At 42.9% G+C, this 12,320-nt stretch overlaps 1 protein-coding gene across 3 annotated transcripts in view; it reads left to right on the top strand.

Annotated features, from left to right (window-relative positions):
* Window positions 1–12,320, top strand: part of LOC134359329 (solute carrier organic anion transporter family member 1C1-like) — a 110,544-nt gene that overhangs the window by 20,228 nt on the left and 77,996 nt on the right. For all 3 annotated transcript variants that reach the window (XM_063072398.1, XM_063072397.1, XM_063072395.1), the window contains exons 5-7: window positions 7,681–7,796; window positions 7,884–8,030; window positions 8,121–8,219. In XM_063072398.1, the coding sequence (XP_062928468.1) occupies window positions 7,681–7,796; window positions 7,884–8,030; window positions 8,121–8,219 (362 nt within the window). The remainder of the gene's footprint in view (window positions 1–7,680; window positions 7,797–7,883; window positions 8,031–8,120; window positions 8,220–12,320) is intronic.

The raw sequence follows: 12,320 nt of genomic DNA, 5'->3' as shown, positions 1-12,320 counted from the left end.
CTATGATACAATGTTTACACAGGCTGTAGCTTGCTGTTGAACTCGATCCCAGGGCTACCCTTTCGTCGATGGTACCCTTTTCCCTATTAATAACTGCAGTGCTTATAGTGGAAGGGTCAATATTATATATTTGGGGCCCCACATCCCGACTTCAATCTCTCCTTTTTGGGTCTCTGCTGCAGTACCTAAGTAACATAACCCAGGACCTTCCACACATCAATTATTTGAGGGATCTCAGAGGAGATTCAAATTGCACAGTAAATGGCTGGGCCCTAGAGAGTGCTGTAGAACAGAGAAGTATGGGTTAGGGTACATAGTTACCTGAAAGTGGTGACACAGGTAGACAAGGTGTGGCAAAAAAGACATCTGGCATGCTTTCCTTCATTGGCACTGGGTATAGGAGTTGGGACATCATGTTACAACTATACGAATTGTTGGTTGGACCACACTTGCCTATGGTGCTCAAGAAGAAAATGGCACTGGAGAGGGGGGTGACTTTTCATGTGCAGCTCCCAAGGAAATCGAGTATTCCTATTCACAAACTACTACAGTTGAAATCTGCGGCCATAGATGCCCTGGAAAATAACATTGAAGACCTCAGAGCAAGGCTGCAGTACTGGAGGGTCATCAGAGACTGCTGTGTACTTTGCTTCATAGAGACATGGCTCACCTCACAACACTCTGGACACAGCGCTCAAGCCTGAATGCTTCACCTTCCACTGTATGGGCCAACCATTCGCTTCATGATTAACTTATTGTGCACAGATACAGCAGTTCTGTTTCAGTTCTGGTCTCCTCAACACCCTTCCTTTGCGCCCCCCCCCCCCCCAACCAGGAACATCTGGCAGTCAAGTGTTGTTTGTTCTATCTGCCAGGGGAATTCTTCTCCGTCATCCTGAAGTATATTTCCCTCTTTTTTTCCCCCCCCTCCCCCAAGCAAACGTCGAGCTGTCATTGGAGGAGCAAAGCACACTGATAACCATCAAGAAATAGTGCCTCCCTGATCATTGTAGGTGACTTCAACCAGGCCAGCTGAAGTCTCTGACTAACTTCCACCAACATGTCACCTGCAGAACCAGAGGAGCAGCACAGTCGATCACTATTACACCACTATCAAGAATGCTTAACTATGCCATTTGTGGTTAGCAAGAGAAGTCAAAGCCAACATAAAAGTCAAAGAAAGAGCAAAAATTGCTGGCGTGTTAGAGAATTAGGAAGCTTTTAAAAACCAGCAGAAGGCCACTAAAAAAAGTAATTAAGGTAAAGATGGAATGCAAAAGTAAGCTAGCCAATGATATTAAAGAGGATACAAAAGTTTCTTCAGATACCTAAAGTGTAAAAGAGAGGTGAGCATGGATTTCGGACAACTGGAAAACGCTGCTGGACGGGTAGTAATGGGGGACAACAAAATGATGGACGAACTGAATAAGTATTTAGCATCAGTCTTCACTGTGGAAGGCACTAGCAGTATAGGTGGAAGTTCCAACTGTCAGGAGGCATGAAGTGTGTGAACTTAGTATAACTAGACAGAAGGTTCTTGGGAAACTAAAAGGTCTGAAGTTAGATAAGTTGCCTGGACCATAGTTCTGAAAGAGGTGGCTGAAGAGATTATGGAGGCATTAGTAATGATCTTCCAAGAATCACTAGATTCTGGAATGGTTCTGGAAGACGAGAAAATTGTAAATGTCACTCCACTCTTCAAGAAGGGAAAGAGACAGAAGAGAGGAAACTATAGGCCAGTTAGTCTGACCTCAGTGGTTAGGAAGATTTTCGAGTTAATTATTAAGGATGAGGTCTTGGGATCCTTGAAGGAGGCATATGATGAAATAGGCCATAGTTAGCATGGTTTCTTCAAGGGGAAATATTGCCTGACAAATTTGTTGGAATTCTTTGAAGAAATAACAAGCAGGATAGACAAAGGAGAACTGGGTAATGTTGTGCATTTGGATTTTCAGAAGGCCTTTGACAAGATGGCACACATGAGGCTGCTTAACAATCTACAAGCCCATGGTATTACAGGAAAGATTCGAGCATGGATAAAGCAGTAGCTGACTGGAAGAAGCAAAGAGTGGGAAAGAAGGGAACCTTTTCTGGCTGGCTGCCGGTGACTTGTGGTGTTCCATGGGGTTCTGTGTTGGGACCGATTCTTTTCACGTTAGATGTCAGTGATTTGGATGATGGACTTGATGGCTTTGTTGCAAAGTTTGCAGACGATATGAAGATTGTGGGGTAGGCAGTTTTGAGAGATTAGAGAGGCTACAGAAGGACTTGGATATATTGGGAGAATGAGCAAAGAAATGGCAGATGGAATACAGTATCAGAAGGTTATAGTCTTGCACTTTGGTAGCAGAAATGAAAGGGTTGACAAGGGTTCAAAGGAGGTTCATGAAAGTGATTCCAGTATTGAAAGGTTTATCATACAAAGAGTGTTTGATAGCTCTGGGCCTGTCTTCATTAGAATTCAGAAGAATGAGGGGTGACCTCATTGAAACCTATCAAATGGTGTAAGGCTTTGATAGAGTGGATATGGAGAGGACGTTTCCTATGCTGGGAGAGATTACAAGAGGAAACGGCCTCAGAGCAGAGGGGCATCTTGTTAGAATGGAAATGAGGAATTTCTTTAGCCACAGAGTGGTGAATCTGTGGAATGTTTTACCACAGGCAGCTGTGCAAGCCAAATCTTTATGCATATTTTAGGAAAAGCTTGATAGGTCCTTGATTAGTCAAGGCATGAAGGGATATAAGGAGAAGGCAGAAGATCGGGGCTGAGAAGAAAATTGATGAAATGACAGAGCAGACGCAATGGGCCAAATGGCCAAATTCTGCTCCTCTATCTTATGCCATTATCCTGCACTCTCACATGGACAATTCTGATCATCTGGGTGTACTGCATAGAGACAGACTGAGGATCACAACATCAGTGGTGTGAACCACAATCGTTTAGTCAAAGGAGGAAAGAAGCCTGTGCAAGACTGCTTTGAACCGGTGTCTGGACCATATTCACTGATTCAGCTTCTCTGAATAAATATGCTTGTTATCAGCTTCATGAAGACCTGTGTGAATCAGTATGTACCTTTGAGAACATAACTGAGTCTTCCCAAATGAAAAGCCCTGGATGAACTCAGAAGTTCCCAGTCTGCTGAGGGCTGGATATGTGTCACTTGAGATTGGCGATCCAGATGCTGACAAGAAGACCAGGTACAACCAATGGAAGTCATCATTTGAAAAGACTATTCCATGTGAAATTAGAGACACAGTTGGATACCCAACAGCTGTGGCAGGATTTACATGCCTTTACTTCTTGTAAGGCAAAACTTAATGGCATAAATAGCGGTGATGCTTCACCTTCCAATGAGCTTAATGTCTGTTATACATGCTTTGAAAGAGAAAACGACACTATACCTATGTGAGTCCCCACAGCCTATGGTAACCCTGTGATCTATCTCAGGAGTCAATGTCAGAGCATTCTTTGAGGGGAACCCTCGCAAAGCATCAGGCCTGCCAGTGAACCTGGCTGGGTACTGAAAACCTCTGCCAACCAACTGTCTGAGGTGTTCAAGGGTATCTTCAGCTTCTCACTGCTGTGGTCTGAAGTTCCCACCTGCTTCAAAAGGGCATCAATCATACGAGTGCCAAAGAAGAGTAGGGTGAGCTGACTCAATGTCTACTGACTTGTAACTCTCACATCTACTGTGATGAAATGCTTCAAGTATGGCTAAAATTAACTCCTGCCTGAGCAAGGATCTGGATCCACTGGAGTTCGCCTACCACTGCAACTTGTCTACAGTGGATGCAATCTCTCAAGCTCCCCACTCGGCTCTAGGGCACCTGGACAACATCAAAACATGCATCTGACTACTGTTTATTGATTTCAGCTTACCGTACGATACCATCATCTCCTAATGTCATCAACAAGAATCTTCTCAACCCGGTCTCCAGACCTCTTTCTGCATCCTCAACTTCATCAGGATACCACAGTCAATATGGTCTCCTGGTTTCATCCATCTACTATTTTACACATTTTGACCATTGGCACTTTCTATTTCCACCCCTCCCCCAACCAAAATCTAGTCCGAGTTCCATTGCCTTTCATCTCTCCCCTAATAATTGCCATGATCACTTTCCTTATCAGATTCCAGCAATGATAGTTTTTGTGTTCCTGTTTGACATGCTCTAGAAGTTGCCTTTTACTTCATCCTCTTGCCTTGGTGCTCCATTTATTTTTCGGCCTCCACCTGCCTCTGGCTCCCAACTCCACATATGCTCCCATACCTGGCTCAATCTGCTGGTTGTCCTTCACAAACCTCCTCAGTCCGCTGGTCACCTCTGGCCCCTGTCTCACCACTCTCCCTCTTTATACTGTTACTTGTTCCATAATGATGAGGCTATACTGCTTTGGTCACACTGTGTAAACTTTTCAAATGGTTTGAATTGAGAACTATTTTAAAAGCAAATAGAAACAAAACAATTATTTAAACATTTACCTAAATTCAGGTATTTGAATTTTCTCAATACTACATCCTAGGTGTTCTCTATATTCATATGAATGGAGATGCTGTTTGCGCTCCAGATCTGGCTAGTTGCCAAACTTGGTGCTGTAGATACTGTGCATTGCAAATCACCATCCATGTGTGTGATCTTGCAGTCCTCATTGAAGAGCAGCCAGCAAGATCAGAATTCCCATGTTTACATGGGACCACTGAGCAGGATAATTTCCATTCCGACATGTCAATCCAAGGCCTCCTGTACTGGCACAATGAGGCCATTCTCGGGTTAGAGGAGCAACAGCCCAATTTCTGGCTGGATAGCCTCCAACCCAATGGAATGAACATTGATTTCTCTAACTTCTGGTATTTTTTTTTCTTCTCTCCCTTTCCATTTCCCCATTTCTGGCTCTCCTCTACCCCTTGCCTCTCATCACCTTCCTCTGGTGCCCCTCATCCTTCCTTTTCATCCGTGGCCCTCTCTCCTCTGTCAGGCTCCTTCTTCAGCCCTTTACCTCTTCCATGTATCACAATTCAGCTTCTCTCTTCATCCCTCCACCTCCTCCACGACTGGCCTTTCCCCTCACCTTTAACTTACCAATTTGTACTTGTTCCCATCTTCCCCACCCTTCTTATTTTGGCTTCTTCCTCTTTCCTTACCAGTCCTGATGCAGGGTTATGGCCCAACACTTTTTAAGCCTTTTCCTCACCATAAGATGCTTCTTGGCATGCTGAGTTTTGTGTGCATTGCTCTGTATTTCCGGCATCTGCAGAATCTCTTGCCTTTAGTATAAATCCTGACCTTCAGTGCTGGATATGTGGAGTTTGTTCTTTCTACCTGCAAATGCTTGGGTTTCCTCCAACATTTGACAAGGTAGCCCATGCAACGCTTATTGAGAAAGTAAGGAAGCATGGGATCCAAGGGGACATTGCTTTGTGGATCCAGAACGGCTTGCCCACAGAAGGCAAAGAGTGATTGTAGACGGGTCGTATTCTTCATGGAGGCAGGAAACCAGCGGTGTGCCTCAGGGATCTGTTCTGGGACCCCTACTCTTTGTGATTTTTATAAATGACCTGGATGAGGAAGTGGAGGGATAGGTTAGTAAATTTGCTGATGACACAAAGGTTGAGGGTGTTGTGGATAGTGTGGAGGGCTGTCAGAGACAACGAGACATTGATAGGATGCAAAACTGGGCTGAGAAGTGGCAGATGCAGTTCAACCCAGATAAGTGTGAGGTGGTTCATTTTGGTAGGTCAAATATGATGGCAGAATATAGCATTAATGTCAAGACTCTTGGCAGTGCGGAGGATCAGAGGGATCTTGGGGTCCAAGTCCATAGGACACTCAAAGCTACTGCACGGGTTGACTCTGTGCATTGGCCTTCATTTACCATGGGATTGAGTTTAGGAGCTGAGAGGTAACGTTGCAGCTACATAGGACCCTGGTCAGACCCCACTTGGAGTATTGTGCTCAGTTCTGGTCACCTCACTACAGGAAGGATGTAGAAACCATAGAAAGGGTGCAGAGGAGATTTACAAGGATGTTGCCCGGATTGGGGAGTATGCCTTATGAGAATAGGTTGAGTGAACTCGGCCTTTTCTCCTTGGAGCGACAGAGGATGAGAGGTGACCTGATAGAGGTGTACAAGATAATGAGAGGCATTGATCATGTGGATAGTCAGAGGCTTTTTCCCAGGGCTGAAATGGCTAGAATGAGATGGCACAGTTTTAAGGTGCTTGGAAGTGGGTATAGTGGAGATGTCAGGGGTAAGTTTTTTTACTCAGAGTGGTGAGTGCGTGGAATGGGCTGCCGGTGGTGGTGGAGGCAGAAACTACCTGTCTTTTAAGAGACTCCTGGATGGATACATGGAGATTAGAAAAACAAAGGGCTATGGGTAAGCCTAAGTAGTTCTAAAGTAAGGACATATTTGGCACAGCTTTGTGGGCCCAAGGGCCTGTATTGTGCTGTAGGTTTTCTACGTTCTGTTTCTATCACAAACATGAACTTTTGGTGGGTTAATTGGTCACTGTAAATTGTGGAGTTGTAGTACATGTACATGCATGAATATTTGCAAAGAAAAGGTACTTGCAGCCCCATCACAGGGACATGCATAGTGTCAGCAAAGCAGCATTCACAAGAAGAACACGAGCACAATTTTTAAAAGAAAGGACGCAACTACAACAAAACTCAGCATATTGCAGTGCAAAGTGGTCATAGTGTTGCTGTAGTGAGGTAGAGATTATGTTTGTGCTGCGTGGTTCCAAAATGAGATGGCTGAAAGGACTCTTGAATCTTGTTTGGAACTTCAGGTTCTGTTCCTCCTTTCCGATGGCAGATGCAGACAGGTGAGGTGGTCTGGATGGTGGTGATCTTTGATCAATGTTGCTGCCTTGAAGCAGTGCCTCCTGTAGATGTATCATCCCCGGAGAGACATGCCCATGATGTGTTGGGCCAAGTTGACGCTTGCTTGCAGCTTCTTTCCTTGCTGTGCATTTGAATGGCAGTACCGGATCACATTGAAATCAACCAGGGTGTTTTCAATGGTATATCTGTGGAAGTTTGTTAGTGCCTGGTGACAGGTTAAACCTCCTTAACCTCCCAAGAAAATAAAGGTGGGTGGCAGCAATATTGAATCCAAAATGGTTGGCATGTAAGGAATGCTATGTTATAGGGAAATGCGTGGGGGAATGTGATTGGTGGAAGTGATCTAAGATGCAACATAGACTTGATAGGTCTGGAGGCTTTTGTGATCCGAAAGTTCTTCGAAAGTCAGGAATGTGGCATGAAAGTTATTGCTCATGATTGTTTTATTAAGAGTCAAGAGTTGTAAAGTAAAAAAGAAAAAGGAGTAAAGAGAACGAGCACAAAAAAAGACAATGCAGTTGTGGTCATATCATACTCAGATGAGATACAAAAATTTCCGTTAGAACTAATAAAATGGCTAGATTGAAGTGGTGTAACACCTGCAACTGAAAACTTAAATTTTCTGAAATTTTACTGAAAATTCCAATCTTGCTTTGACCACTTCTCCTTGAATATGCCTCGCTCCAACTTTGTATTTTATCCACATGCCCCAACCCTCAAATCAACCTCCCCTTCACTCATCTCTTCATTGATGCAGTGATCATTTACCTCAATTTTGTGTGTGTATTTTCTTATATCTTGGAATAAGCTGTTGGTAATTGTTTTCTTCAGCTACAACTATGAAACAGCACTTAAATTTTCGGGCAATTCAACCACAGGAGCCTCCCAATGTTCAAATGACTCCAGAAGCACAGAATCTGTGGAGACTTCATCTGTGCCCCTTCCCGGTAAGTGCACCAATAATGGTGACTGTCTTCTACCTCAATAAATGTAAAATCAGAAATATCCAATTTCTAACAAAATATTTTGTTTAGGTTGTGAGAAAGAGGGAGGCTCGCCAATGTGGATATTTCTATTCCTTGGTAATACTTTGCGAGGAATAGGTGAAGCTCCAACTGGACCACTGGGGATATCTTATCTTGATGATCATGCCATAGAGGAAAATGCATCTTTTTACATTGGTAACTTAATTGGTATAACATGAGAACAATTTACTTGATTGATCTGTAATGCGTTGATTAGATCTTCAGAAATATTTCCTTGTGTTTTAGGAATTTTACACACGATTACCCTCGTGGGCCCAGTGTTTGGATTTTTACTAGGATCATATTGTGCCAAGCTTTTTGTTGACATTGGATTTGTTGATTTGGGTAAGGAGCAATTTTTTTTTCTATGTCTTTCTAACTTTTGCAACTAGGTGTACAGTTGATATGTTTGAAGAATTTCCTTGGTTGCTAATGTATGATGGCATGATTTCTATGAAGTATGCTTATGTGCATAACACACACCTGCCCTTGTTCAAAGAACTTCAACAGAGCTCAACTAGGCAGCTTGCAAGGAATTGGCCATTCAGTGTTAACAAAGGCTACATGTGATACCAAAATCTGATGTAACACTATTACAGCACCAGCAGTAAGTTCATGTTTTATTCCTGAAACTGTCTATAAGGGGTTGTACTTTCTCCCAGTGATTGCTTGGGTTTCCTCCAGATGCTCTGGTTTCCTCCCACATCCCAAAGCTGTACGGTTAGTGTTAGTGAGTTGTAGGTATGCAATGTTGGCACCAGAAGTGGGCTGCCCAACGTAATACTCACTGATTTGATATGACGCATTTCACTGTAGGTTTCCATGTACATGTGACAAAGCTAATTTTAGGTCTTGTCAGTTCTCTAAAATTTAGAACATAGAACAGTACTGCACAATGTGGGCTCGTTGGCACACAATATTGTGCGCAACTTTTAATTTACTCTGTGACTCCTTCCCTCCCTCCACATTGCCTACCCAAGAGTCTTTGTCATTTTTGCATCAGCCCCTACCATCATACCCAGCAGTACATTCTATGCACTTAGAACTTCATGTAAAATGTGTACCTCTAACTTTCCTCCACTCACATTGAAAGGATATCCTATGGCATTAGCCATTGGTGCCCTGCTGAAAAGGTGCAGACTATACACTCCATCTGTGCCTCTTAAATTTATCTATGTTATCTCTCATTCCCATTTGTTCCAAAGAGAAAAGTTCTAGCTCACTCATCCTTTCTTCACAAGACATTCTCTTATTCAGACAGCATCCTGAGAAATCTCCTCCGCACCTTATCTAAAGCTTTCACGTTCTTCCTATATTGAGAACAGACCGTTCTTATCCAATTCTGTTGAAGGGTCTCTGGCTAAAACATTGACTGTTACTCTTTTCCATAGATGCTGCCTAGCCTGCTGAGTTCCTCCAGCATTTTGCATATGTTGCACAATATTCCAGGTGTGTTCTAACAAGAGTTTTAGAGAGCTGCGGCATTACTTGTGACTATCGAACTCAGCCCCCTGATTAATGAAGGCCAACACACCATATGGCACCTCAACCAGCCTACAAACTCCATGGTTATTTTGCTGTTGTCTTACCCAGTGACAGGAAATGCTGGTGAGCGTGGGTGTGTCTCATCATGACTCCCTCCTTGTACACCAACAGGCATAGTACAACAAGGTTTAAATGGATCAGAAGCCTGGAGCTCAAATGCCCGTGCTAGAGCTGCAGGTCTGTCTATGTAGATGGATGGGAGGAAGGAAAGGGCCTTGGTTTGTTGACGTTGCTTGTTGTGTTCTGCGTTGTTCTGCTAAGCATTGTGGGCACGGTTGTCTTGGCACAGAATGCGAGGCAACACTTGTGGATTGCCCCCAGCACATCCCAAGGTTGTGTTGGTTGTTGGCAGCCGACAAATGTCGCTTTGTTTCAATGTAAATTTGATGAATCTGAGTGTACCAACCCTGGATGCCAGTGTCCTTAGTTGTTAGCAGCAAATGCAGGGAAATGTCTTGGAGCGTTTATTTCTGGTAGTGTAAAGGAATGAGGCACTATTCCTCATTCAAGTATGAGTGAAGGATGGTTCTGAATGATGGCTCTATGCTGCTCATTACTATTGGTATTTCTGAATGGAAGTGAAAGAAAGAGCTAAAATATTTGGTCCATGCCTCTGAATAATTAATGGCTGGTGAAGATTCTGATTAGTAAGTGCTATGTCCTTTCAACACAGCAGTAGGCATCTTTATAAAGAAATTCTGACCACTCAAGTTAAGGTTTGTGCAACGCAGCATGCCAGTTGCATGGGCATTCCAGAAAGGAATTAATGTCAAAGGATTTTAGTCCACTCTTTATACAGAGGGTCTGGTGGATTGGAGTAATGCCAGTGCATGTTCTCAGGTCATTATCTTGCCAAGTCTTCAAGTTCATTTATTGTCATCTGACTGTACGTGTGTAAAAACCAAACAAAACAACGTTTCACCAGACCACAGGGCACTCACAAAATATGTATCACATACAGCACCTAAACCAAAATATTACCATAATTAAGTTTGTAAAAAATACAGTACTATGCAAAACTTAGGCACATTTATAGCTAGTGTCTAAGACTTTTGCACAGTACTGTATCTGTCACCATGGAGCAAAGAGTGAGATTGTAAATCTGGCAGGAGCAAAGGTGTTGCGAATGGTGTGAGACTGAGCGGAGGGGGATGGTGCAGGTACAGACGTGACCAACCCTGAGACACCAGGAAAGGTCATTTGGTTCCAAACAATTGGAGTATTGATCATCACAGAATGTCCCTCTGGCGCTTCCCACTCCCTCCCCTCTCTCTTCCCCTTTTCCCATCCATGGTTCCCCTCTTCCCCATTCTCAGTCCACAAAGGAGACCCATGTCAGAATTGGGTTTATCACCGCGCACATGTCATGATTTTTTTTTTTGCAGCAGTACAGTACAATACATAAACTGACTACAATACTGTGCAAAACTTGGACACTGTAAAAAAAAAAACTCATTTAATTTTAATTAGAACATTTGTAATTGGGTCCCACATGACCACCCAACTAGGAAGTGAAGACACTGATTTCTAAGGATGAAGCCCACTTGTAGAATAATTACAGTTATGTAAAAGATCAGAGGGTCTCCTTCCTTTGAATGTATGGACATCAGTGAATAAAGTCTATAGATGTAAAAATGATTTTGTGAAGAGCCCCCTGGGAATCACTATGATTGTCTATCTATGAAGGTATTGTCCTGTCCTCAAGATATAGCTTCTAACAGAGCATAGAAGTGATTGCTTACATGTTATATTTGAAGTTGTATCTAGAGGGCAGAGCAATGAATATCAGCCATTTAAACTTAAAAATCCAAATTCACATTTGTGCTAATTCTGCAAGCATTGTGGTTAAAACCAAATTACTTTGCTAGGGTGCAAGATGTGATCTGTTTCAATCTGGAACATAAAGCAGATCTATCCCAGAATGTTGCTTGATCTTCAATATCAAAGTAAATTTCCACCCAATGGCCACTTTATTAGGTAAACCTGTTTGTTAATGCAAACATCTAATCAGCCATTCATGTAGCAGCAACAAACTGCATAAAAGCATGCAGATTAGTTGTTGTTTGGACCAAACATCAGACTGGGAAAGAAATGTGATCTAAGTGACTATGACTGTGAAATGATTGTTGGTGCCAGATGGGGTAGTTTGAGTATCTCAGAAACTGCTGATCTCCTGGGGTTTTCGCACGCAGTCTCTAGAGTTTACAGGCAATGGTGAATTTCCAAAAAAAAGCATCTAATAGGCAGCAGTTCTGTAGGCAAAAATGCCTTCTTAATAAAAGGTCAGTGGAGAATGACAGGAAGGTGACAGCAACTCAAATAGCCAAGTGTTAAAAGAGTTATGTGCAGAAGAGCATCTCTGAATGCACACCAATTTGAACCCCAAAGTGGATGGGCTACAGTAGGAAAAGATGACAAACATACATTCTGTCCAAGACCGAAAGAAGCTGCAGAAGATCGTGAACACGGCATGGCGCAGCACATCACACAAACCAATCTTCTGTCTGTGGACTCACTTTACACCACACACTGTTGGAGCAGTGCTGCCAGGATAATCAAGGACACAACCCACCCAGCCAACTGACTCTTTGTCCCTCTTCCCTCCGGGAGAAGGTTCAGGAGCTTGAAGACTCGTACGGCCAGATTTAGGAACAGCTGCTTTCCAACTGTGATAAGACTGCTGAATGGATCCTGACCCGGATCTGGGCTGTACCCTCCAAATATCCAGACCTGCCTCTCGGTTTTTTTGCACTACCTTACTTCCCATTTTTCTTTCTATGATTTATAATTTAAATTTTTAATATTTACTAATTTTAACTATTTTTAGTATTTTCAATATTTAATATTTGTAATCCAGGGAGAGTGAAGTGCAGAATCAAATAACACTGATGATTATACATT

This window comes from Mobula hypostoma, chromosome 20 (assembly GCF_963921235.1).
Source record: "Mobula hypostoma chromosome 20, sMobHyp1.1, whole genome shotgun sequence".
Classification (NCBI taxonomy): Eukaryota; Metazoa; Chordata; class Chondrichthyes; order Myliobatiformes; family Myliobatidae; genus Mobula; species Mobula hypostoma.
Note: the sequence above shows the minus strand (reverse complement) of the source record. Positions and strands in the feature narration are given on the sequence as shown.